The 22,416-nt window shown below is 40.2% G+C and overlaps 5 protein-coding genes across 7 annotated transcripts; 2 read left to right on the forward strand and 3 right to left on the reverse strand.

Annotated features, from left to right (window-relative positions):
• Positions 1 to 794: 794 nt before the first annotated feature.
• Positions 795 to 2,687, reverse strand: LOC117573487 (protein Tube). Its single transcript, XM_034256714.2, has 2 exons — positions 1,973 to 2,687; positions 795 to 1,915 (listed from the first exon to the last, which is right to left on the reverse strand). The coding sequence occupies exons 1-2, from the start codon at positions 2,421 to 2,423 to the stop codon at positions 825 to 827; spliced, it is 1,542 nt and encodes a 513-aa protein (XP_034112605.1). The 5' UTR covers positions 2,424 to 2,687; the 3' UTR covers positions 795 to 824.
• A 163-nt stretch (positions 2,688 to 2,850) lies between these two features.
• Positions 2,851 to 8,838, reverse strand: LOC117574122 (contactin). Its single transcript, XM_034257775.2, has 8 exons — positions 8,708 to 8,838; positions 7,187 to 8,219; positions 5,357 to 7,042; positions 5,132 to 5,298; positions 4,200 to 5,072; positions 3,970 to 4,138; positions 3,770 to 3,903; positions 2,851 to 3,708 (listed from the first exon to the last, which is right to left on the reverse strand). The coding sequence occupies exons 2-8, from the start codon at positions 8,163 to 8,165 to the stop codon at positions 3,415 to 3,417; spliced, it is 4,302 nt and encodes a 1,433-aa protein (XP_034113666.1). The 5' UTR covers positions 8,166 to 8,219; positions 8,708 to 8,838; the 3' UTR covers positions 2,851 to 3,414.
• A 428-nt stretch (positions 8,839 to 9,266) lies between these two features.
• On the forward strand, positions 9,267 to 11,710 carry LOC117575386 (protein YIF1B-A). Of its 3 annotated transcripts, none has more exons than XM_034259560.2 (4): positions 9,267 to 9,464; positions 9,770 to 10,341; positions 10,683 to 11,069; positions 11,130 to 11,710. In XM_034259560.2, exons 1-4 carry the CDS (start codon positions 9,416 to 9,418, stop codon positions 11,364 to 11,366), a joined length of 1,245 nt encoding a protein of 414 aa, XP_034115451.1. In that variant the 5' UTR covers positions 9,267 to 9,415; the 3' UTR covers positions 11,367 to 11,710. The 3 variants fall into 3 exon arrangements, with proteins under 3 accessions (XP_034115451.1, XP_034115452.1, XP_034115453.1); XM_034259561.2 differs by having other exon boundaries at positions 9,267 to 9,449; XM_034259562.2 differs by having other exon boundaries at positions 9,268 to 9,437.
• A 768-nt stretch (positions 11,711 to 12,478) lies between these two features.
• On the reverse strand, positions 12,479 to 18,841 carry LOC117574676 (WD repeat-containing protein 20). The gene is made up of 4 exons (XM_034258582.2): positions 17,721 to 18,841; positions 15,335 to 15,523; positions 13,294 to 15,270; positions 12,479 to 13,225 (listed from the first exon to the last, which is right to left on the reverse strand). Exons 1-4 carry the CDS (start codon positions 18,312 to 18,314, stop codon positions 13,166 to 13,168), a joined length of 2,820 nt encoding a protein of 939 aa, XP_034114473.1. The 5' UTR covers positions 18,315 to 18,841; the 3' UTR covers positions 12,479 to 13,165.
• Positions 18,842 to 20,491: 1,650 nt separating this feature from the next.
• LOC117574654 (uncharacterized) lies at positions 20,492 to 21,131 on the forward strand. Its single transcript, XM_034258559.2, has 2 exons — positions 20,492 to 20,504; positions 20,571 to 21,131. The coding sequence occupies exons 1-2, from the start codon at positions 20,492 to 20,494 to the stop codon at positions 20,858 to 20,860; spliced, it is 303 nt and encodes a 100-aa protein (XP_034114450.2). The 3' UTR covers positions 20,861 to 21,131.
• Positions 21,132 to 22,416: the final 1,285 nt, after the last annotated feature.

Genomic DNA, 22,416 nt, shown 5'->3' on the forward strand with positions numbered 1-22,416 from the left:
AATTCAACCAAAGAACTACGAAATTATGTCTTATTATTGTATTGATGTGTGTTCCAAGGGCTTTGAGAATTAGTGATGCGCAACTTGTTTTGTTGATGTGTCGCAGTCACCACAGCATTCACGCAGTGTCGCAAGTGTTGCGATTAATCGATAGCTTCGTGTGATCGATTGGCGCGACTTTCAAATAGTATTAATTCCCGCAAGTGGTATAATCGAACAATATCCTTTTCTAATTCTCTCTCAGCGATCAGTTTATCCTTACACAGTTTTTTAATGTACTTACTTAACTTAATACCCAGCACAACAATTGCCACATTCAGTACGCAATTGATAAAATTGTCAAAAAAATCCATTTTCGTTGTTCACGTATTAAATCTGTATTTGTTTTGTAAAATAGTTTTCTTTTAATACAAAAATTGGTTGCTTTGATTTGTGCTATGGATTGATTACAAAAAGAATACCTGAAACCAAACAAAAAACTATACAAATAAAAAAACATATAATCTCTTGCCTCAAATGAAAAAAATACATATTTCAATTGGCTGTCATGGAAGCTACACATATATACGCTATATATATATGTATATCTGAGTGTTGTCGTGAGTTAGCTTGATATGTTAAATTAAGTCTGTTAACAACTTGCGTTAAGTTCTGTTTTTTTTTCGTTTTCATTTTTTTTGTATATCTTATATGTGTATGTACATGTTGCTCTATATATAGTATATATAGTTTAGTTCAATATTACAAACCAAACACACATTATGGAATGTATGTTATATATTTCATGTGATTTGCAGAAAGTCATGGACGGTCGATCATATTTTTTACTTTTTCTGCAGTTCACTCACATTTGGAATGTTGTGGGCGTTGTCATCATCGTTGGACGCTGAACTGGAATCGTTGATCATCTCAAAGCTATTGTCACCGCTTGTCCCAGTAACCGTTGTCAGACTCGAATCATTGTTCGATGTCTGATGCTCTGAATTACTCAAATTGGGCAATGACACATCCGCCTCTTCGTCATCCACATCAACATCCTCGTCATTATCATCATCGTCGTCGTCGTCATCATTGCTTAAACTGCTCGTGCCGCTGCTGTTATCATCATCATTATGCGATACTGTTCCGTTTGGAATGTTTTTGCTGCTGCTGCTGCTGCCACTGGCAGCATTCAAATTCAACGCACTTATTGCTGGCAAATTGTTGTAGCTCAAATCAGCAACAGTTGCTGATGTTGTTGCTGTTGCTGTTCCTATTGCTGTTGTGCTCGCATTAATTGTAGAGCTTATCTCCCCTCTTTGATGTTCTAGTAGAAGCGTTATCATTGGTACATTTGAGCTGCCATTCATCGCCCCAGTCTCCGTTCTTGCTGAGGCTGTGGTGGATGTCGTTGAGTTTGTGCTGGTCGCCAACTCAGTTGACAATGTCTCGGAGCTGCCATTAAGAAGCGATAGATTGGGTATATTACTTTGAGGCAATGCGGCAATTTGTGCCGAACTGTGCGGAGTAGACGTTTCATCGTTGCTGCTTGCATTAAGCATTGATAGAAAGGGTATATTGGACTCGATTGCTTGGCTAGTTGCGGCATTGCTGGTGGTGTTGTTGCTGGTGGCATTGCTGTTGGTTGTCGTTGTACGTTGACGTCCGCGCGGTGGACGCTGTGGTCGCGTTTCAGCAGCAGCAGCAACAGCAATCGCCTGCTCTGGCTGTGGCATACTTTTATCACGTCGCACCATATGCTTCTCATAGAAATCCACATTCATGTGCGTGCCACGCGCCTGAGCTTGTCCCGCATTTAGCTCGGAGGTGTCTGGCTGAAAGCTGCTGCTCTCATCCACATCCATCTCCTCGCTCAACTCGGTGTTGAATTGCACAAATGCCGCAGGACCGTCAGCGGGACGTTCTGGGTTTAGCTCTGCAAGAGACAAGAAAAGGTTTAATTGGAAGTTCGATAGATATCTGACAAGCTTACCGCTTAGGAAATTGTTGGCCACATAGTCAGCTGCACTGTAGATTTCGGCGTGTATTAGCAATTGCAATAACACTCCCACTGTGGGTCGTTCCCATTGTTTGCCCGATGTCTTCCACTCATCGATCATAATCTGTGATATACTCTGTCCACGATCCACATGCTCCGACGCAATCAAATTGATCTGATGTTCGTTGTATTTGTAACCCACTCGAGTGGCAATTTCCTTGAAATTTAAAACTCCAGGGGCACTACATTCGGTGGCATCCAATTGTTTGGGTATTTTGGACATTAACTTGCGCCAGCAATCGTGTCGATCGAGTATGGTGGCCAATTTGTAGATGTCGTTGTCCTCCACGCGTCGTAGTTCCGTGTATCGCGTATATTTTGAATGATTGTTGATGTTACTGGTTGTTGTTGATGTCGTTGGACCGTTTGACTCAGCCATTTCCATTCCCCAGCAGCAGCAAAGCAGCAGAGAGCAGCGTTCGCTATTGTTTTGGTTTGTTTGTGTGCGTTGTTGTAGCGACTGCTCCAAGCGTTTGCCGTGTGCTTGGGGCTTGGGTGGGTTATCTACTATTTGTATATTCTAATCACTTGCTACTTTTCGTTTTCACTCAATTTTCCTTATGAGCCATCCTCCAATTTCGTTTCTCCGCATACACTTATGTACAATGAATGTCGTATATACATGCATAAGTACATATGGCAGCCGTATGCAAACAGCTGTTTAAGCTTTTAGTGTTGCTTCGCTCGATAAGTTATCGATAACACAACGGCTAGCAGCACTGCGCATTTAAATATTTGAAATTCTAACGATTTAAGGGGACTCCACCCATTCTACATATTCAATGTGCCGGTAAATGAAAATGCAATGCAACTTAATAATAATAATTTTTCAATAATTTTTTGTCGTCTTTTATTTAAGAGTAAATTTTAAAAGATTTGTATAAGTTTACAAATTAAACATTTAATACATTGTACATTTTTGGTATGTACTTACAGAAAGACGCATAAAATTAGGACGAAAGACAACTGAAAATGTTATATGCAATAGGTAGCTGCTCACTTTTTTTGCTTATGCTAATATACAATATTCGTTCGTTGTTAAATCAAAAGAAAAAACATATATCATGTATATATAATGGTCGAAAAATATCTATAAAAAATTGTGATTTCATTTCTATCAAAATTCATATGCTCTACTTAGATGTATATAAGGTCACTTTCTTATCTCTGATTTTTGTTTCTTTTCTTTAAATTGTATTGCATATGCTCAATTCGCTGAGGTTACTGTACTAGTATACATATATAGACGGAATGTTTGTTGATTTAAATCTAAACGAGACTCTTAAGTTTGTGTGTTTATGATTTGTAAAGCGTGTGCGCTTTGCAACTCTCTCGGACGGTTTGTTATAATCTTAAATGGCTATTTTTGCAGTTGTCTAATTGTTGGTATATAAAAAGGTGGTGATAAACAACAAGACACTCAATATCAGCGCTGTGTTGATGTTATGGGCGTATCGTGTATTAGCTGCATTGCGAGCTGTCCTACCCATTTGGAAGCGTAACGTTGGACTGGACATGCGACCATCACCACCATTGCTGAAGGCCAGTACACGCATGTTGTAGCTTTTGCCGGGCGTTAAAGTGTTGATGTATTTCTCGAGTTTCTCGCCAATGGGCACAATGGTGTTGTTGGCAGTGATCATATTCTGATCCGTCTCCCAAATGCGTACCTAAAACGAATGATTGAAGTTGATCGAGCTGCTTAACTTTTAAAGTAAAATAGTGACTTACCTTATAGCCCTCAATGGGCTCCTCATCCTGTGCGGGGGAAACGTAACGCCACACGACACGCACAGTGGATGGATTGATGCCATAGACATGCACGGAAGACGGCGGCTTCTGTGGCGCCTTGCGATATGTGCGTTCTGCAATGAGTATCGGCAATGTTAAAAGTCTGTCTCATTTCAATTTACTTTGTATATTGTTATTACCTTCGAAACGTTCGCTTTCGGGACCTTCGCCGGCTGCATTGTATGCCATGACCTTAACAAAGTAATATGTGTCCGGCTGCAGACCCACAATCAACGCCCAATTGCGTGTGGTACGCGATAGATAGTAGACGGCATCTTCCTCCTGATGCTCCGTCTTCCAGTACTTCAACTAAAATAGAAAATAAATAAATTAATGATTCATTGAGGATTGGATAATCTAAATTATTTACCCTATGTCCAATCAGCTTGCCGCGAATATTCTCGCGTGACATGTCAATGGGATTCCAAGTGACATTGAAGCAGGTGGAATTGTAGGCCAATGCGAAGGGTTTCTGTGGGGCCACCTGTGGCATATCCTCTGCCGAGTGTATAACAACCGTTTCGCTTTCCGGTCCCTTTCCAATGTCATTGATCGCCTGCACTTTCACCTCGTACTCGGTGTAGTAATTGTTGAGCGGAATATTGACGACGGCAATGCCAATGTTCTCCTGCTTTTTAATGATATCGCTTGCCCATTCCAAGCTGCCTTTGAGCTTCCAGAACACCTTGTAATGTATGCCATGACTGTGCTGTTGCTCAGGCAATAGCGGTTGCCATGTAATCGTCAGATCGCCAATCTTGCCACCGCCACCACCCACATTACGTGGTGCAATATACGGCTTATCAGAGTGGGTACTGTAGATAGGTGATGGTGCTGATGGCGTGCCGATGCCCAGATCATTAACAGCAGTCACGCTAAACTCATATGATGACCAGGGAGTCAAATTGGTGACCTCAGCCTGCTGGCGAGATGTATAACGATCCACTTCACGTGCCTGCACATGCGTGGAAACATTCACCCAGGTGCGATTCCAATTGGTGCGTCCCAAGATGTTGTAATAGCGTATGGGACGTCCGTTGTTGACGCCATCTACCCACTCAATGATGGCTTTAGTCTTGCCAATCTCAATCACTTGCACACCTCCCGGTGCACCAGGCGCACCCTCAATAATCACATTGGTCTTGGTGCTAATCTCATTAACAGCCGACTGCACAACGCACTCGTAATCTCCAGCATCGCGCATCGTTATGTTGTGCACCGTCAAGCTGTTCCAGTCCACGATCTGTAAAGAGAACATATGCTATAGTTTCATATTGATTTTGGTGTATTTGTTGAGCTTACAATGCGCTGAGTGCCATCGTGATCGTTGCGCAGTTTTGCGCCATTGTGCTTCCAAACGTAGGCAATGTCCAGCAGCTCATCAAAGGCGGCTTCGCAGTGCAGATAAATGATATCGTGCTCTCGGGATACGATGCGCTGCGGTGGCGTACGTACAAAGCGAATTTCCTCTGTAAAAAATTATACATTAAAGGAGTGTACTTAAGTAAAATTGATTTCTTGACTTACGCAGCACAATAACACGAGCATGAGATTCATCGGTACCCGCCTGATTGGACGCAATGCATGAATACAATCCCTCATCATCTCGAGAAGTAGGAGCGATGATTAAAGTGCCACTGGGGAGGATGCGACGATGTCCGCCGGAACCTATCACCTGACCATCCTTCTTCCATTGGAACTTGGGACGAGGCGCTGCCTCTGGATTGCACACAATAGTTGTATTGCCATTGTACACACCATAGATTTCTGATTCGAGTGGATACTTCTTGAACGATGGCTTCATGGAGAGCACACGTAGCTGGGCCGAGGAGAAGGATGTCTTCAATTGATTCTGTGCACCGCATTGATACATGCCTTCATCCTTGTCCTTCTCTAGGAACTTTATCGTCAACACATTGTCTTGTATTACATAACGATCTCGATTGACTGTTAAAGGATCCAAACGCTCGGCGTTCTTATACCACGTATAATTGGCATCGGGAATGGCAAACGATTCGCAAATGAATGTCACATCGCTATTGTAATCCTTAATCATATCCTTTAGTGGAATGGTAAACTCGGGTTTCATTTGTATATTGATAAACACCGATTTCGAGAGCGAGGTGCGTGGATTTGTGATGCTGCAAGTATATTGACCATTATCATTGGTTGTAGCATTCCTGATGACCAGCACACGACCGTAGCTCGTTATGTAAGCATTCCGCTGCAGTGTTTGTCCATTTCGAGTCCAATTATACGATGGTATCGGATAGCCAAAAGCCATGCACTCCAAGCGTATATCTTCGCCAGCAACCGGGGCCTCGGGGAAGACCTTGGGGAAGGTGTTGGCAAAGATCAGCGCTTGATAGTTGCTGTTGGGTGTGACACGCAACGGGAAGAATGGTCCATTGCGGCCCGTATCCGAGACAATTGTTTGCACAGTACACGAATAATTGGCACGGTCTACGGTCTCAATGAACGAGAAGTATAGCGCACCATCGTATGAGACGAAAACACGTTGATCCTCCTCCACAAAGTTAGGGAAATAGTCGCGTGCCCAGTAGAATTTAATGGCAGGATAATGTTGTGGAGGATCACAGAAGATCGCCTTGCCCCAGTTCATTTCGCTGGTCTCCGCTGAACGCTTCAGATTAAACTCCATAATGAAGCCGAAATTGAGATTTGCGCTCTCCGAACGCACACTTCCAAATTTGTTTGCAGCCACACAATGATACGAACCCTGATCAAGAGCCTGACTGGGTTTGTAGATGATGAGATTGCCTCCCGAGATGGTATAACGATCATTCGTTAGCGGATCGATGCGATGATATTCGAGTGTGTCGTTGATATAAACCTCGCGATACCATTCGTAAGTGGGCGTTGGAAAACCACCAGCCAAACAACGCAGCGAGACATCATCGATCAATCGATTCTTGTTCACATCATAGGTGGTGTCATTGGGCTGTCGGACAAAGAACGGTCCACGTGGAACACGCTCATAGTCACGTATATCCATGCCATAGTCATAGGGTCGCTTGTCGTCCAGCTTGATGTGCACATTGTCGGGATTGTATAGAGCCTTGGATTCGCAGATGAAAAGATTCAATTCGATTTCATAGGCAGGCATAAACATCCAGCGATCGTTTTTGCGTGAGTAAGCGTAAACAACACGATCGCGCACATAGCCATTGTCGCCATAAGGTTGATTGGGTCCTGCAGAAAAAAAGAATTTAGTAAGAAATATGAATATTATAAAAATATTGGTTATATTGTAAAAAAAAACTTTAAAAGCTAAGAAGGTTAAACTGCAAAACTGTTCCTTAACGGGCTTTTCATTAGAGCTCCTGAAATACTTACCGAAATATCCCCGCAAATTGTTCTGATTGCGCTGATTGATGTTAGTTGTGCCCGTCATTGTGTTGTAGTATTGATTGGCGGCGTTAGGATTAAAGTTGCGATTGCTCTGGACCAAAAAACGATTGTCAATCAGATCCTCATTCTCCAGTGCCTGTTGCTCATCAAAGGCAAACGAATCCTCGATGTGCACCAACTGAGTGTTGTCATCATTCACCCAATTCTGCGGTCCCGTTTGACGCGCCGAGATGAAAAAGCGATTCTGACGCTGATTCTGCAATATGAGATTCTTTAAGATGAACGCATGCTTCTCCACATTGTCCACATTGATCAAGTCCGCCGTGTACGCTTTGCAAATCTTCCTGGCCTCCGCCCAGTTGCGTTTGGGGGAACGTATAAAGCGATAGCAAGTCTGACGATGCGACACCCAATATTCGGGACAAAAGTTATCCTCATCGGTGAAGATATCACGATATCCGAGTCCGGCATTATTGTTGTTGCTGTTGGTGATGGTGTTGCGATTGAAGGGATCGTATTGGGGACCCAGATTGCCACCCAAGTTGCCTGGTCCGGCCACATTGGCGCCGCCAACGCCCAAGTTATTGAAATTATTATTGTTATAATTTTGTTGATTAACGCCGCCAATGTTGCTGCCTCCTACATAATTGGGACTCCCCGGTTGATTATTGTAATCCTGCAGAGGATTATCGTATAAAACGTTTTCGGGATTCTGTTGTTGTCCCGTGTACAAAGGGTTATAGCGTGGCGAGTAGTCCTTATTGTAACTGGGTTGATATGTTTGTGGGTCTTGCACCTGTGGCTGTGGCAACCCTGCTTGCTGTTGTTGTTGCTGTAGTTGTTGTTGTTGCAGGTCGTTTAAAGGAAGTTGTGCTTTGGTCGCGGTTGCCAACAACAACAGCAATGTAACGATCATTAACCCATAGTGATGATGAGCTGACATCGTGACTTGGTTTAGTTTCATGTTTGACTGCTTGATGATGACTAAAGGCACATTTTCTGCTTGTGGATGGAAAATCTATAAATAAAGCACAATACCGTAGAATGTTTATTTTGCTAATATGTGATTTAGTTGTTTAAAAATGTTTAGCATAAACAAATCTTAAAGATGAGTCGGTTAGTCAGCAGACCCACACATACACAGATTAATGTGAAGGTGTGCTATGTGTTTGCGTACGTGTGGAACTGAGTATGTGTATGTGTGTGTGTGCTACACTAGGCGTGGTCTAAAGCGCAATTTAAACAATGCACTTATTTAAATTAAACAAACTACCCTTTATATTGGATTCAATTTCTTAATAACCGTTTCATTTATGTATCAATTAATTATAATTCACATATTAATTACACTTGACCAGCGCCCAATTGGAAAAAAAGCTGCGCTTAGTCAAACACCTAACATCAAACCACACCTTAAATTTAGAGCCTCGAATTTTTCAGTTCTCATTTGGCTTTAAACACACAGTCTTCAATTAAAATCCAAAGTAATTATGGAACACTACTAACCAGTTGTGTATTAAACAGTAATTACGCACTTTAAACTTATGGTTGAATTAAATAAAAACAAAAACTAAGCACACAAACTTCAACAAAAATAAATATCAAGCCACCGATATGTGCAAGCCGCGCGGTGTGACCGTAGCTTACAACTGAGAATATGCTAATATACTGCATAATTAAGAAATTTAAAAAAAATAGTAATAATAAAAACCCGTGCTGTAAGACCCCTATTGGACTTGGTCGAAGACGAACAACTCTTAGTTTTAATAGGCTATAAAAAATGATTATTATTCAGAAATTTTGAATCAAAATACAAACATAATTGGCAACGCGATAGGCAATAATAGTTGTCAGCGGCTCATGTATAGGGTTGCCAAAATATTTTTTTTTAATGGTGATGACATGACATCGTTAACTATTAATATTAATTAATTTAAATAAATACAAATAATATAAAAATAACACGCTTATCATATTATTTCACAATAGCTATTTCGTGACACGGAATTGCGAAAACACAAACATGACTGTAGTATATTTGTCACGTTAAAATTGTAAATTTTGAAAAGTGAACTGGCGGTCACACTGGGATCGGCAATGGTGATGTGTAATAAACCAAAGTGTTGCTGATATTTAAAATAGAATAACACAGGGCTAAATTCGATTAAAATAAACCACTAAGAAAGAAAAAAGCGGAGCGAAGACAAGGCCAAGATGAACTACAATCCAAACGCGGGTATGAGGAATCGTAAGTGGGAAAATTGTAAGGACAAAGCTACGGGCAACGCAAGTATTTTCTTTTAACCACGAAGGCAGCTTCTGCAGTCTTCCGATTTTTGTTGTTGCCGCCATTGCTGGAAAACTCAGAAAGCGGCTGCAGCTGTTTTAAGTTCATTCAATTTGTTTCTTTATAGCCCTACTCTCTTAATTGTATGTATGTTTTGCGTTATATGTTATCGTTTCGTTTGCGTCTGTAGCTTTCCTAACACTTTTCCCCTTCCCGCAGTCTTTTTGCTTCTTGTTTGCCTTGCAAACTTTTCTATAATTTATTTATTTCAATAAAAATAGCACAAGGCGGCGGCCGAGCGCGTCCCATTAAGCGTGTCAGCGATGTCAATGCCATGGGGCCATCTGCACCGATGCCCACCGGTTCCGCTTTCATGCAACCCACAGCTGCACCCACAATGTTCGATCCCAATTTGTACGGCGGACCGGCGCCTCAAACCAACAGCTATGGTGGCTATAATGCTGTTCCTACGATGGCACCACAAGCAGCAGCTGCCCCAACACAGCCACAAAACTTTGGCTACACAGCAGCGCCGCAGGCACAAGTTCCAGGAGCGCAACCATCAGCTTCGTACGGTGTTCCTCAGCAGCCAACACCTTATGGAGTAGCACCACCAAACGCTGCTGGAGCAGCAGCTCCTGGTCAATATCCACAGTTTGCCATGTTGCAGCAGCCAATTGTGCAGGACATGGCCATGCAATATGGTCAACGGCTGGCGGATCAAGGCAAGCAACTGGTGGAGAATCAGTTCGAGAAATGGGTTCCAGTGGCAAAGCTAAAGTACTATTTTGCTGTGGACAATGCTTATGTGGGTCGGAAGCTGCGATTGCTCTTCTTTCCCTTTATACACAGGGTGAGCATAAAGAGATAAACATAGAAGATAGTCAGCACTGGGTACATTTTTCTTAAATGGTACAATGTACCAGAAGTAATCAGAAATGTACCAGTTGTAACACAAAAGTACCGGGTAACCGAAAATGTACCCATTGCAGTACAAAATGTACCAAAAGTGACAATGAGTATCTAATTGGAATGTCGCTGTTAAGTTAACAGCATATGTACTTTTCCAACCATATAAACAATTGTCTGATTGGACTCAGGGTTAACGAAATGTTCACTTACACAGTGCTGTTAAGCTAACAGCTTTTTGAAATCTCGCTCCATATTAACAGTTTATGTACAATTCTTTTACAGGACTGGTCTTTGAAGTATGATCAGGAGCATCCAGTGCAGCCACGCTATGATATTAATGCACCCGATCTCTATATACCGACGATGGGCTATATTACTTATGTCATTGTTGCCGGTCTGCTGTTGGGCATGCAGAATCGCTTCTCACCCGAACAGTTGGGCATCCAGGCCTCCAGTGCTTTGGCCTACAGCATTTTTGAACTTGTCGTCTACTCGATATCGTTGTATGTGATGAATGTGAAGACGAGTCTTAAGACATTGGATTTGATTGCATTTACGGGCTATAAATACGTCAATATCGTTGTCTGTCTGCTGCTGAGCACGCTCTTCTTCAGATCTGGTTATTATATAGCATTAGCGTATACCAGCATCGCCTTTGGCTTCTTTCTGGTGAGCATTTGATGAACCATATGTTTAGAATATCGTTTTTAAATTCATGTTTATTTGCAGCTGCGCACGCTACGCACAAAGCTGTTGCAGGACAATTCGCCAGCAGCTCCCAGCGGTGGCATCAACTACGATCCTTATGGGAATCCGCAGCAATTCGATTATAGCGGCGGACGGAAGCGAAAGCTGTATTTCCTATTCATTGTGGTTGCCGGCCAAGTACTGTTTACCTTCCTGCTCTCCAAGCACTTGTATCTGCCCATTGCGGCGGATGCATTGGCGGCGCTGAAGGCGCTCTAAGAAAACAAGAAAACGAAATCCTTAGTGTAATATTTTTTTGGCGAAACTCATTGAATTAACAACCGCTGGGGCAAATGATATATGTTACATATAAACAGCTAATCCGTAAATATATATATATTTAGCGATATACTTCCCAAAATCGATGTGTTAAATGTTTCCAAAACCCATTTCCAAAAAATGTTAAATCTTAGTGGTCAAAAATACGAATTCCAATTGTGAGATTACGCGGAAATGAAGCATAAAATATTTTTGTTAAAAAGAAAAAAAAAAACTTAATAAGAAACACACATTTTATAAATAAAACAAAGGCTTGAGAAATAAAAAACTATAAATTGTATAAATTCAGCGGGCAGTAAAACAAGCTTTGTGTATGTTTTTTTTTTCATTGATTTTTTGTCTTTTTTCAAATAGTATATAGTTTTTATTGAAATTTGTTTTAGTCTCATTACTGTAACGTGTTGTTTGTTTGGTTGGTTGTTTGTTTTGTTTGCATGCCTTTTCCTTTTTTTTTTGTTTTATTTCAACTTATTGGCTACGTTTCTCATTCGATCTTTCTTCAAATTTGTCACTAGTTTCTTTCGCACGCACGTAACCGACTTGCATTTTATAAAATATAGGTTCGGTATGAAATATTTAATTTATATTTGTTTGTTTCCTGTTTTGCATTTTAGTCTAATTTGTTGGGTGTATCGGATGTGTGTGTGTGTGTTTTTATTATGCTTGTGTGTGAGGCTGAGAGAGAGTTCTTCTCTCTCGAAATATAGCGTGAAAAATAATCATAATAAGTAGTAATAAGAATAATCCATAATAATAATCATAATCCATAATGATAATAACGATAACAGTTGCCCTACATTTTAGGTATTAGTTTTCGTTTACGTTATTCGCTCGTTTCTATTCTTTTCTTTGCGTTTCCTTCTTCTTTATTTAGTCATAATGCAATACTAATTAGTTTATATAGTTAGTATAAGTAGTTCGTTTAGTTTTTTTGTTTGGGGGCCTCAATTGCAACTCAGTACTATAGCACAAATGTGTGAAAAAGTTTCGCATACAAATATTTCTTTCGCTAGCTTAGCTTCAATTTCATTATTTTTTTTGTTTGTTTGTCGGGTTTGTCGTTTCATCAATTTTAATTTCATCATTGTTGACTAATGCAAAATGTGTGTGGTGTGTGTAGTTGTTGTTGTTGTTTTTTGCTTTTTATTATTATAATTATAATGTGTGTATTCTGTGTGTATTATGCTAGCGCTTAGTAAATAGTTATAAACATGCTTTGCTTTGTTTTCAACAAATTCCACGTATTAAAAATAATACATTTACAACTAATAATAATCCAAATTTAAATATATATTCATGTATATATATATAGATCAATTTATATATATATATATATCTTTTCAATTGTATTCATATATAAATGTTTGTTCTGTTGCCTGTTGCTGTTGTTGCATATACATATATATAAATCGTAGTTATGTTTTACACAACTATATCTCGTATAATATTTTCTTGTTATTTATATAATTTATGTTGATTTTTTGTTTTTATTTTCTTTTGCTTTATGAATATTCTTTTTCTTTCATTTACGAGTGGAATTACAAAAAGGTCGCAACAAACAGAGAGAGAGGGGAAAACAATAATCAATCAAAAAGAAAACATCGTGTATTGTGTTGTCTCTAAAACAGGAAATTATTTAAGAAATCAATCGCTAGCATTCTAACCTAAATCACCGACTGCGCCGCCTCCTGCTGCTTGACAAGATTACGCTGATAGTTGACCGCATTCATTTTATCGAACTATATTACCGTGCCGCCCGGAGGCGCTGTTTGACTGGGCGACAAGTGCTGAGCAACGTGCTATAAATAAAAAGAGAAACAACTTTTAGAATGTACCCATTAAATGGAAGCATATTTCACAGACTCACCGTTGTGTGGCCAGGTCGCGCCCATGTGTAGATAAAGCCATCCTGGCATGCCGTCAAAAAGCAATCCTCACGAAATATCAACGCCGTTAGACGCTCATGAGCAATCTTCTTGCACACCAGCGGCTCCAGCAGCGGACATTCCTCGAAACGCGGACACGCTGGTGTCCCTATGAGCTTCATGGGATCATAGCTTCCGACACTGGTCGACGATTGTCCCGCCGTGGCCAGCGATGAATTGTGCGACGATTTGCTCAGCTTCAAGGAGCCAAAACTATTCGCTGTCGCACTGCTTCCCATCCCGGTCCCTGTGCCCGATGTCGATGACTCCACGGTGGTGGAGTGTGCAAAGTTATTGGTGGTGTTGCTGCTGCGATTGTTATTGTGATTGCTGCTGCTGTTGTTGTGATTATGTTGATTATAGCTCTTTAGCATGCTCATGGCTTTGCGATGCTGTCGATGATTTGTCGCCGTCGTTCCATCGTAGCCAATGCTACCAGACGAACGCTTCTCCGAATTGCTCAGAAAACTAAAGTTCGACAGCCGTTGTGTGAGACTATTGAAGGCGCTAAAGCTGCCGCCGCTGCCCGAATGTGAATTCGAATTCGATTTGTTGGAACTATTGGAATTCTTGCTATTATAGCCGGACGTTGAGTTATACGAGTTGCTCATCGCACGCTGCTGTTGCTGCTGTTGTCCGCTGTTGCTATCGATGCTATCCGATTTGGTGGCCACCATGCAATTGGGAAACTTTAACGAATTGCTGCTCGCCGCTTTGCTATTCGTTTTGGCTGTTGTTGTCGTCGCAGCTGCTGCTGTGTTCGCTGTATTCACTGCACCGTCCGTCGCCTGCGTTTCACAGCATTCATCGGGCGGTGTATTGGCATTGGATGATTGCGAGGATATCGTGCAGTTGGCCGTTGAGAATTTGCTCGAGCTGCTATTGCTGTGCTCGGCGGTTGTGCCAGCCGCCACGCCTCCCGCCGCCTCGCGTATCGGACTACAGCTGCCCGAGTCGGCGAAATTGTTGGCCTGACCCATGGCCACGGGTCGTATCACTTTGATGCCATCGGCATCGACAACGCCGCCATTGAGAAAACTGCTATCGTTCAGCTGTGTGCTGTTCACACGCTGTCGCATCGCCGCCAACGGATGTCGCAGCACATCCTCCGTGATGTCCCACAGGCAGATTTGCGTATCCTGACTCACCGAACCGAGGCGATAGCTGATGGCCAGCTTATCCGGCGCCAGCGCCGCCGACGAGGCATCCGATCGAAATGAGGCCGAATGCGGACGCGCTCGCGTTGCATGCAACGGCGTCGAGTTCTTGTCGAAACCCTCGAAACCGCCATTGGCCGTGGAGTCGCCGGAGAAACGTTCCTCACGCGATGCCGTGTACTCGTTGAGTTGATTCTCATCATCGCTGAAATCACCGCCATCCCAATTCGTATAGGACGTTGTGTACGGATCGAAAGCGACCACTGAGACCCACGAACGATGTCCTTGACCCCGGGCGACAACACGACGTTCGTGCAGTGACCACACGGTGACCAGATCATCCTCGCCGCCAACGACAATGTATTTGCCATCGGGCGACCAGCAGACGCAGAGGAAGCCACCGAAATAGGAACGAGCAATGCCCAGCAGCTCCATGGTATCGTAGTGAAAGACACGGAGAAAGCCATCCTGTGAGACCAGCGCCAGATTGGAGCCGCAGGGCGAGAAGCACAGCTCATTGATGCAACAATTGTCGGTGCTAAAGACCCACTTGTAGAGCGGATTACGTGTCGACTTGGACTTGCAGGTGAGTATCGTATAGCCATCGCCCACCTTGAACGGTTGATAGCTGGGCGCTGTGGCCGCACAGGGCAACTCCTCGTTGTACAGATAGAGATGACCGGAGGCGTGCGAGGCGAGAAACAAATGCGGTGAATTCGGCAGCCATTTCAGGCAGGTCACTTTGGTCTTGTCGATCAGGCGCTGTCAAGGAGTTTAAGAACCATTAATATCAAGTAAATTGAATATACTAGAGATGTGACTTTACCTCCTCGTTGAACAGCTTGCGCAGCTCACGTGGCCCTTGCTGCGGTGAGACCAGTTGAATTTGTCCCGTTGTGAAGCCAACCAGCAGCGGTGCTCCGGTGGGCGTGGCGGCATTCGCATTGAAATCATGGCAGCTGGGATTTGTGCCCTTGTAGAACTTCTTATCGATTGGCTTGCTCATCTCGGTGCCCTGCAAAAATGCACACAATACCACACAATTGTTAGTCATTAAAGTGTAAACAATGAAAACAATATAAATAGCCAAGTTTAAGTCTGGATTTGAGTCACTTGCAGTAAAATAAATATTTTATTACAACGCTAAGTCATAGTCGCAATGTTGACTCAAGTTTGTAGCCTTCTAGCTCTTACCAATCAGTCAGCATTGCCAATGCTCTAATGTGGTCTCAGTTTAGTCTACCCTTTGTTCGTCTTTTCTAGAGCACAGGGTATGCAAACAAATTAACACTGCTTGTGGCATCATTGTGCAAATTAGCGGCTTGTTCATGAACATTTCTGCTGAGCAGCTGATCTGCGAATGATGCCAATAGCTTGTAGCACGAATTATGCCAGCTTTGGCCAAGACTTTCAAGGCTTATTTCAGTTTTTGTATTCGCGAAACAAATGCATAAAAGATTAGTGCAAATGAAAAACAATTCAAAACATCTGTGCGTCAAACTTTAATAATTAAACAATATAGGAAATCCAATCGCAGTGAAGTTTGAATACGCTGAATAACCTCGGCTTTTAGGTGAAACCCCTTGCGGGTGAATCTAATTTAATTAGACTATCATTTCGCATACGAATTTAGCAAAACTAGATATAATGATTAGTCATTTTATTAATATGAACATCATTTTATCTGGAGCAAACTAAAGACGAAAATAGATGGATAGATAACATGAAACTTAATGTCACAGTGTAACAATGACTTAAAGATACTCTAAGGGTATTTATAAAAGTATGTTTATCAAGGAAATTTCTGCTTAAAATTCAGTTTAGTGCGGGTTCTTATATTATAAAAGATTAATTGTTAAAAAGATTTGAAACTATTTGAAGAACAGAATATTAATGAAGATTGTTGTTCATCTTGTTTGTTTATTAAAGTTTAATTTCTTTAAGAAAGGGTATTGAGAAAAAGTGTATATCACGCCGCTGGATGATTTCCAGTGGAAAAAAGCTGCCTTCGAGCGCAATAAACACACATTTAAATAAAAGCTAAGCAAGCGAATTGATCAACAACAGTAACAACAACAACAAAAAGAATAACAACTGCGAGAATTGGAACAAATTAAGCGATTGTGTGTTTGGACAGCAGCATGTGCGCAAAAAAAGGGGCAAAACTGGATACTGCTGAGACATCGGAGATGTCTAGTTCTCTAGTTAGACTAACTAACTAGAGCAATTGACAATTGCCAAGCGGGGGTGAAGAGCACAATGATAACAGTGGGCATGATGATGATGACGATGATGATTATGATGTTGTTGTAATGCAATTGCAATTTTGAATGGCGAATGGCGGCGCTCTTATCAAGCAAACAAGCTGATAAAACAACAGAGGAAAGAAGTCAGGTGTACTCAGCTCTGAAATACCCGAATCTATGCAGTTAAAAAGCTATCGTTAATCTCTGAATAGTTATATGTATTTTAATTTTTCTCTATTATAGGTATTAAGGAATGTATCATATAATATAATATGAAAACAAAGGACAATATGTATCAATATATAACAATAAATGAATAAAAATATAAAATTATATAAAAATCCTTTGTACTCACTTAACCAGAACTACAACTACGAACACAACAAATGAAAAGTGGTACGAAACTGGAATTCTCCTACAACTTATTTAAAATGATTAAATGTTCTAGGAATGGAGCCAACAATGCGTATTTTTCTCTCAAGGCACAAATAATGCATATCAATCAGTGCTTAACGGAGAAATAAACCAGTTGTAGCTTGCGAGTCTAACTCGCAGACATTAATACATAAATGTTGTGGAATTTTTTAGGATAGTCGATGATTTACTATGATGAGAAAGGCTGAGGCTTAAGCCGGGTCTATACAATTTTGTGACGAAAACAGCTAATTAAATGGAATAGCGAGGATTTTAACCAGTGCTTAGTGAAGACACAAACCAGTTTAGCCTGCAAGTCAAACTATGACTTCGTTATAAACAACAAATTAAAGACTTTATACATACATAATTCTTATGCAATTTCTTACGATAGTCGATCATTTAACACTATTTAAAAAGGAGAAAAGCTAAGGCTCAAGCCAGATTAATACAAATTTGTGTCGAAAACAGTTAATCAAAAGGAATAGCGAGCATATTAACCAGTGCTTAGCGAAGACACAAACCAGTAGTAGTTGTTCTCTTGCAGCTTACCTTTTTGATGCCACGGAACGCATAGACGTAAAGATCGCGTCCGAAATTGAAGCAGATGCGATCGCCGCCATAGATCTGATTGGTCAGCATGCCATTCTGATCGAGGACGCCGCCGTTGGTCATCGAGTGCATCGAGATGCCGCCGCCTAAGCGAGCGTCCACAGTGCTGGTGCCATTGTAGCTATCTCCGCCGCCACCGCCTCCATTTAATGTGATTGCTGCTGTTGTTGTTGTTGATGTTGGTGTAGCAGGTGTTGTAGTTGTTGTTGATGATGTTGCTGCTGTTGTTGTCGCTGCGCCATTTGACTGCAATCGCTTATCACTCGTTGTTGTTGTTCCGGTTGTTGTGTTTGCTGTTGTTGTTGCTGCTGGCGTTGCGGCATGTTCGCTGTTTGTTTTGCTGTTGCTGCCGCTGCTGGGATTGGGCAGCGTTACAAACGAGACGCGCACCTGAGGTGAGCTTTGATTGCTGCTGTAGCCGACACGATTGGGACGCGAGTACTCCGATAGCGTTAACAGGCGATAAGTTCCCTCGCGCGTTACAAATTGCGTTTTCAGATCGTCCTTGACATTGGCATCCAGTTGATTGGCCATTACGTAGGCGAGTGTGTTTTGTTGTCGTTGTTGTGTGCTGTAATTCTTCTTTGCTTTTAGTTACACACCCCGCTCTTTGTTGTTGTTGTGGTTGTTGTTCTTTGCATCACACACTCGCACACACACAACACAACACGCGCACACACACTCACACACACACACGTAGCACATACACCTCAACCCATACCGCGCGCGCGCTCCCCTTACTTAACACACACACATACGCAACTGTTTTGGGCTGCCTGCTACCTGCCGCTGTCGCTGCTTCTGTCACTGCCGCTGCTGCTGCTGATGTCGCTGTCGCTGCCCTGCCCGTTTTGCTTTTGTGTTGTTTCAAAAATCGTTAAGTTTTGTGTATTTTGCTACTAATTAACTGGCCTTCTATGCTGACCAGTATGCGTATATGTGTGTATTGTGTATGTGCTTAATGCTTGCGCGTCGCTTGTTATAATTAGATTTAATTCTTCACTACACTTCTTCTAATTTCTGTGTTGTTGCGGAATTTTTATTTTTCTCTCGCTGCCAGCGTGACCGCAACTTTCATGCACAAAATATACTAATTTGCTACGATGAAAATATCAAATATACTAAATTCAGACTCATTCGCTTGATTACAGTTACTAGAGATGGGAGTAGTTTTCACAAATTATTTTTCAATGGTGCAAGTGATTGTTTATTTTCTTTATTGTTTAGGTTTGAAATAATAACTTGGGGTGTTCTTTATTAATGGAATTATTATTAATAACACAATCTTTCTCTCCAATGTATTAAACGGTCACATTGCGCGAAATCACATTGATGTCGATAGGCGATATAAACTTCAACGCGCCGCTAACTTCAAGTGAGTCGAAAATTTGCGTCAGGGCAACACAGATGTTGGCAGTGGCATACACTGCAGCCCTTGTTGAATGCGTAATATGGTAACGCTTATGTTTTGTTTACATTGTACTGACCATTTTTGAGCAGTCTGGCAATACTGCTTATATTTAAACATTTGGCGCGTTGAGTTTCTAAACAATTAATTTGTTATTTATTTAGTTATTAGCATTATACAAATTCTAACAGAAAAACGAAATTATTATTGGAAAGTTTAAGAGAAATTATTTCTTTATTGGAAAAATGTTCGTTTGAGTGACTTGCGTTATTTCAGTGACGTCTTCATCCAATTGTGCTTGCATTGGCTTCCCTCAAACTCAAAACGAAAATGCAATTCACACGTCTTTCACAATTGGCCAAAGGCATAGCTTTGTTCGCCAGCACCCCAAATGGTCAGCTCTAAAGCTCTTTTCCAATGCAGTCGGGCATACGTCTTTTTGGTTGTTGGCTATTTGCTGCCTTTGTGAATGTGAGGGGATATTGTGGCAAAGCCTTGTGCTGGCAGCTGTTGTTAGTTGAAATTCTCTTTTCGCTTGACCATTTCAGAAACGCGTGAGTGGCATGCAATTTTCCAGACGAAGCTCTAAAGTAATTTGTACAACGAAAATAAATCACAACAGCCAATGAATCAATACGTGAGATATTGAGAGCAAGAATGCACAAAGAAAGTTGTTAAATTTAACACTTAATAATAATTAAGATAGTAATAATATAGTTTAGCATGGAAAAAAATTAATGTTAGAAATATTTGGAGAGTTAAATAGATTCCAATGATTTTATGTTATATCTTTGATTTATGGTATATATGTATTTAAATTAAGTATTCATCTTTTTCTATAAAAAAAATAAATGTAAATAAGTATTATCATATACTTTATTTTCAATGTTTTTGAATGAATAACAATTCAGACTAAAGATAAAAAAGGTTTTCTCAAGTACGAGCAAATTGGCTGCCATTTCAATTGCTAAGCTTTCTCTTACACTTTCCTTGTCTTCTTTTTTTGTTGTTTTAGCAATTGGAAATGCGTGTGTGGCATTTTATGTGTATGTGTTGGACACAATCTCGAGAATCGAGCATTAAAGTCACTCAATGGGGACAAACAATCAGAGAGACAAGACTAAACAAGACAATCCGTGACCTTGTCGAGCACTTGAGATATCTTACATTGATGGCGAGTGCTGCTCAATGGGACACTGAACTGGCCAACAATTCACCCTGCACTTGAGCATTCTATATAAAAGACACATAATGACTGAAGTTGCATTCACAGTTCCAGCCAAGTGATTTTCCCCGACTCATCATGCAACTCTCTGGTAACAAGCATAAGACAATTTGAATTGGAATTAACTGATTTTATACGATTTACTCTTCTTTTGCAGCCTTTATTCTGATTTTTTGCGGCTGTTTCTGCCTGCTGCGAGCTCAATGCATTGATAACTACGAACCGGGCTGCAAGTTGTCAGTGGAGATTGGACGGGCTCAAAGGCATTGTATTGATCCTACCAAGTACTGGATGTGCCATCAATTGAATGCCAAGGCACAGCTCAACAAGTGTATGCCCAACACTGGTTTCGATCAGATCAAGGAGGCTTGTATTCCCTGGATTGATTGGGTGTGGAAGCCATGCATTGAGCCACCAAGTCGACCAGCGGGCTGGACAAGTTGTTAACCCCCAAATAAAAATATTAATAATGGAGAATTAATGGATATTTGTGACAATAATGAAAATAAATAGAGGGAAAAATGCGCTGAAAGTCTAGAGATAGATCTTAACATTATTGATTCGACAGTAAAAATCTAATAAAATAAAATAATGATACAAAAATAATTAAAAAATTTGAAGCAGATTAAAAATCCTTAAAATAATAAGCAGAGATGAACTGTGAAATTTAAATTAAATAAAAACCAATGCTATTTCATTATAAAAAAGTAAATAAAAGTAAAGTGATCAAAGCTGAATTTAATAGTTCATCAAATTTAAAAAAATGGAGTTCATAGTTTTAATAATAGTAAAAATAATATTAATTCAACATCTGTGCTACCTCAATTTACAATTTCAAATAAATTATTTAAGATTCGAAAATCCAAATTAAGTGTGTGAACAAAAATAATAAATATGAGCTGAGAGTTTACTATATTAAATGATTAAAAGTTCAACTTCCATAGTTCAATTTGTCTGCTAACTAATATCCCAATTTCTTGCAGTGCATTTGCACATCAATGTCTGTGGCAACCTTTGACTTATGACATCAATTAAACTGGCACGCCCATTGTAGTCACAAAGTGTTGATAACATTTGACACTGCAATTTAAATCCATGCTGAACTGCCCCAAAAATCCAACTGTCATGCATCAAAATATTGCAGTTTGGTAACAATTGCATTTCACTTCAGTTTTTTTTGAGAAATGTTTGCAGAGCTCAGTTGCAAAATTTTAAAATATATCTTTGCCTTTTTTTATGTTATTCCATCTGTTACTTGTAGTGTAAAATTGTGTAAAATCGAACACATATTCATAATGAGGTTGCAAAAAGTTACTTTATATTGCAGATATATAAACTTGACTTATGTGAGGCTTTATTTCTTAATTATCTGTTATTAAATAAATGTTAAATGTTCAGTGCACAACACAATTTTATTCATAAGAAATCCATCAAACATAACACGTAAATAAATTGCATGAAAAACAGCAAATTACGCTAAGGAAATAGATTTTAAGCATTCAAAGCAGATTTCCTCAACTATGTTATAAATATTTTTAGACTATATACGACTTTATTATTATGAATATATATTTATTATGTTAAACATGTATTTGTTAAATTTTAAATGCTATTATTATGAATATATATTTATTATTTTAAATATATATTTGTTGTATTTTAAATGCCATATTTGCATACTGAAATATATAAAAAATGGTTTAATCAACGATGAATTCCTTTGCAATAAATATTTGGGTTAATGCAATAAGTCGACAAACTTTATAACTTTTTAGATTGCATATAACATTATTTATTTATATAGTTCTAAAATACTTGTACAATACACGCACAACAAATTTAAGCTTCAACAAATTAAATCACATTTTATAACGATAATAATCTTAAACTTGTTTTTAAATGTGTTAATTATAAAACTTGTCAAACCTAAAGCAAAACAATCAATTCCTAAGAATGCACACATTAACCAGTTTCAGAGAATATTACACACAGACAAATAATTT

The sequence above is a fragment of the Drosophila albomicans genome, chromosome 2R, assembly GCF_009650485.2.
Source record: "Drosophila albomicans strain 15112-1751.03 chromosome 2R, ASM965048v2, whole genome shotgun sequence".
NCBI lineage: Eukaryota > Metazoa > Arthropoda > Insecta > Diptera > Drosophilidae > Drosophila > Drosophila albomicans.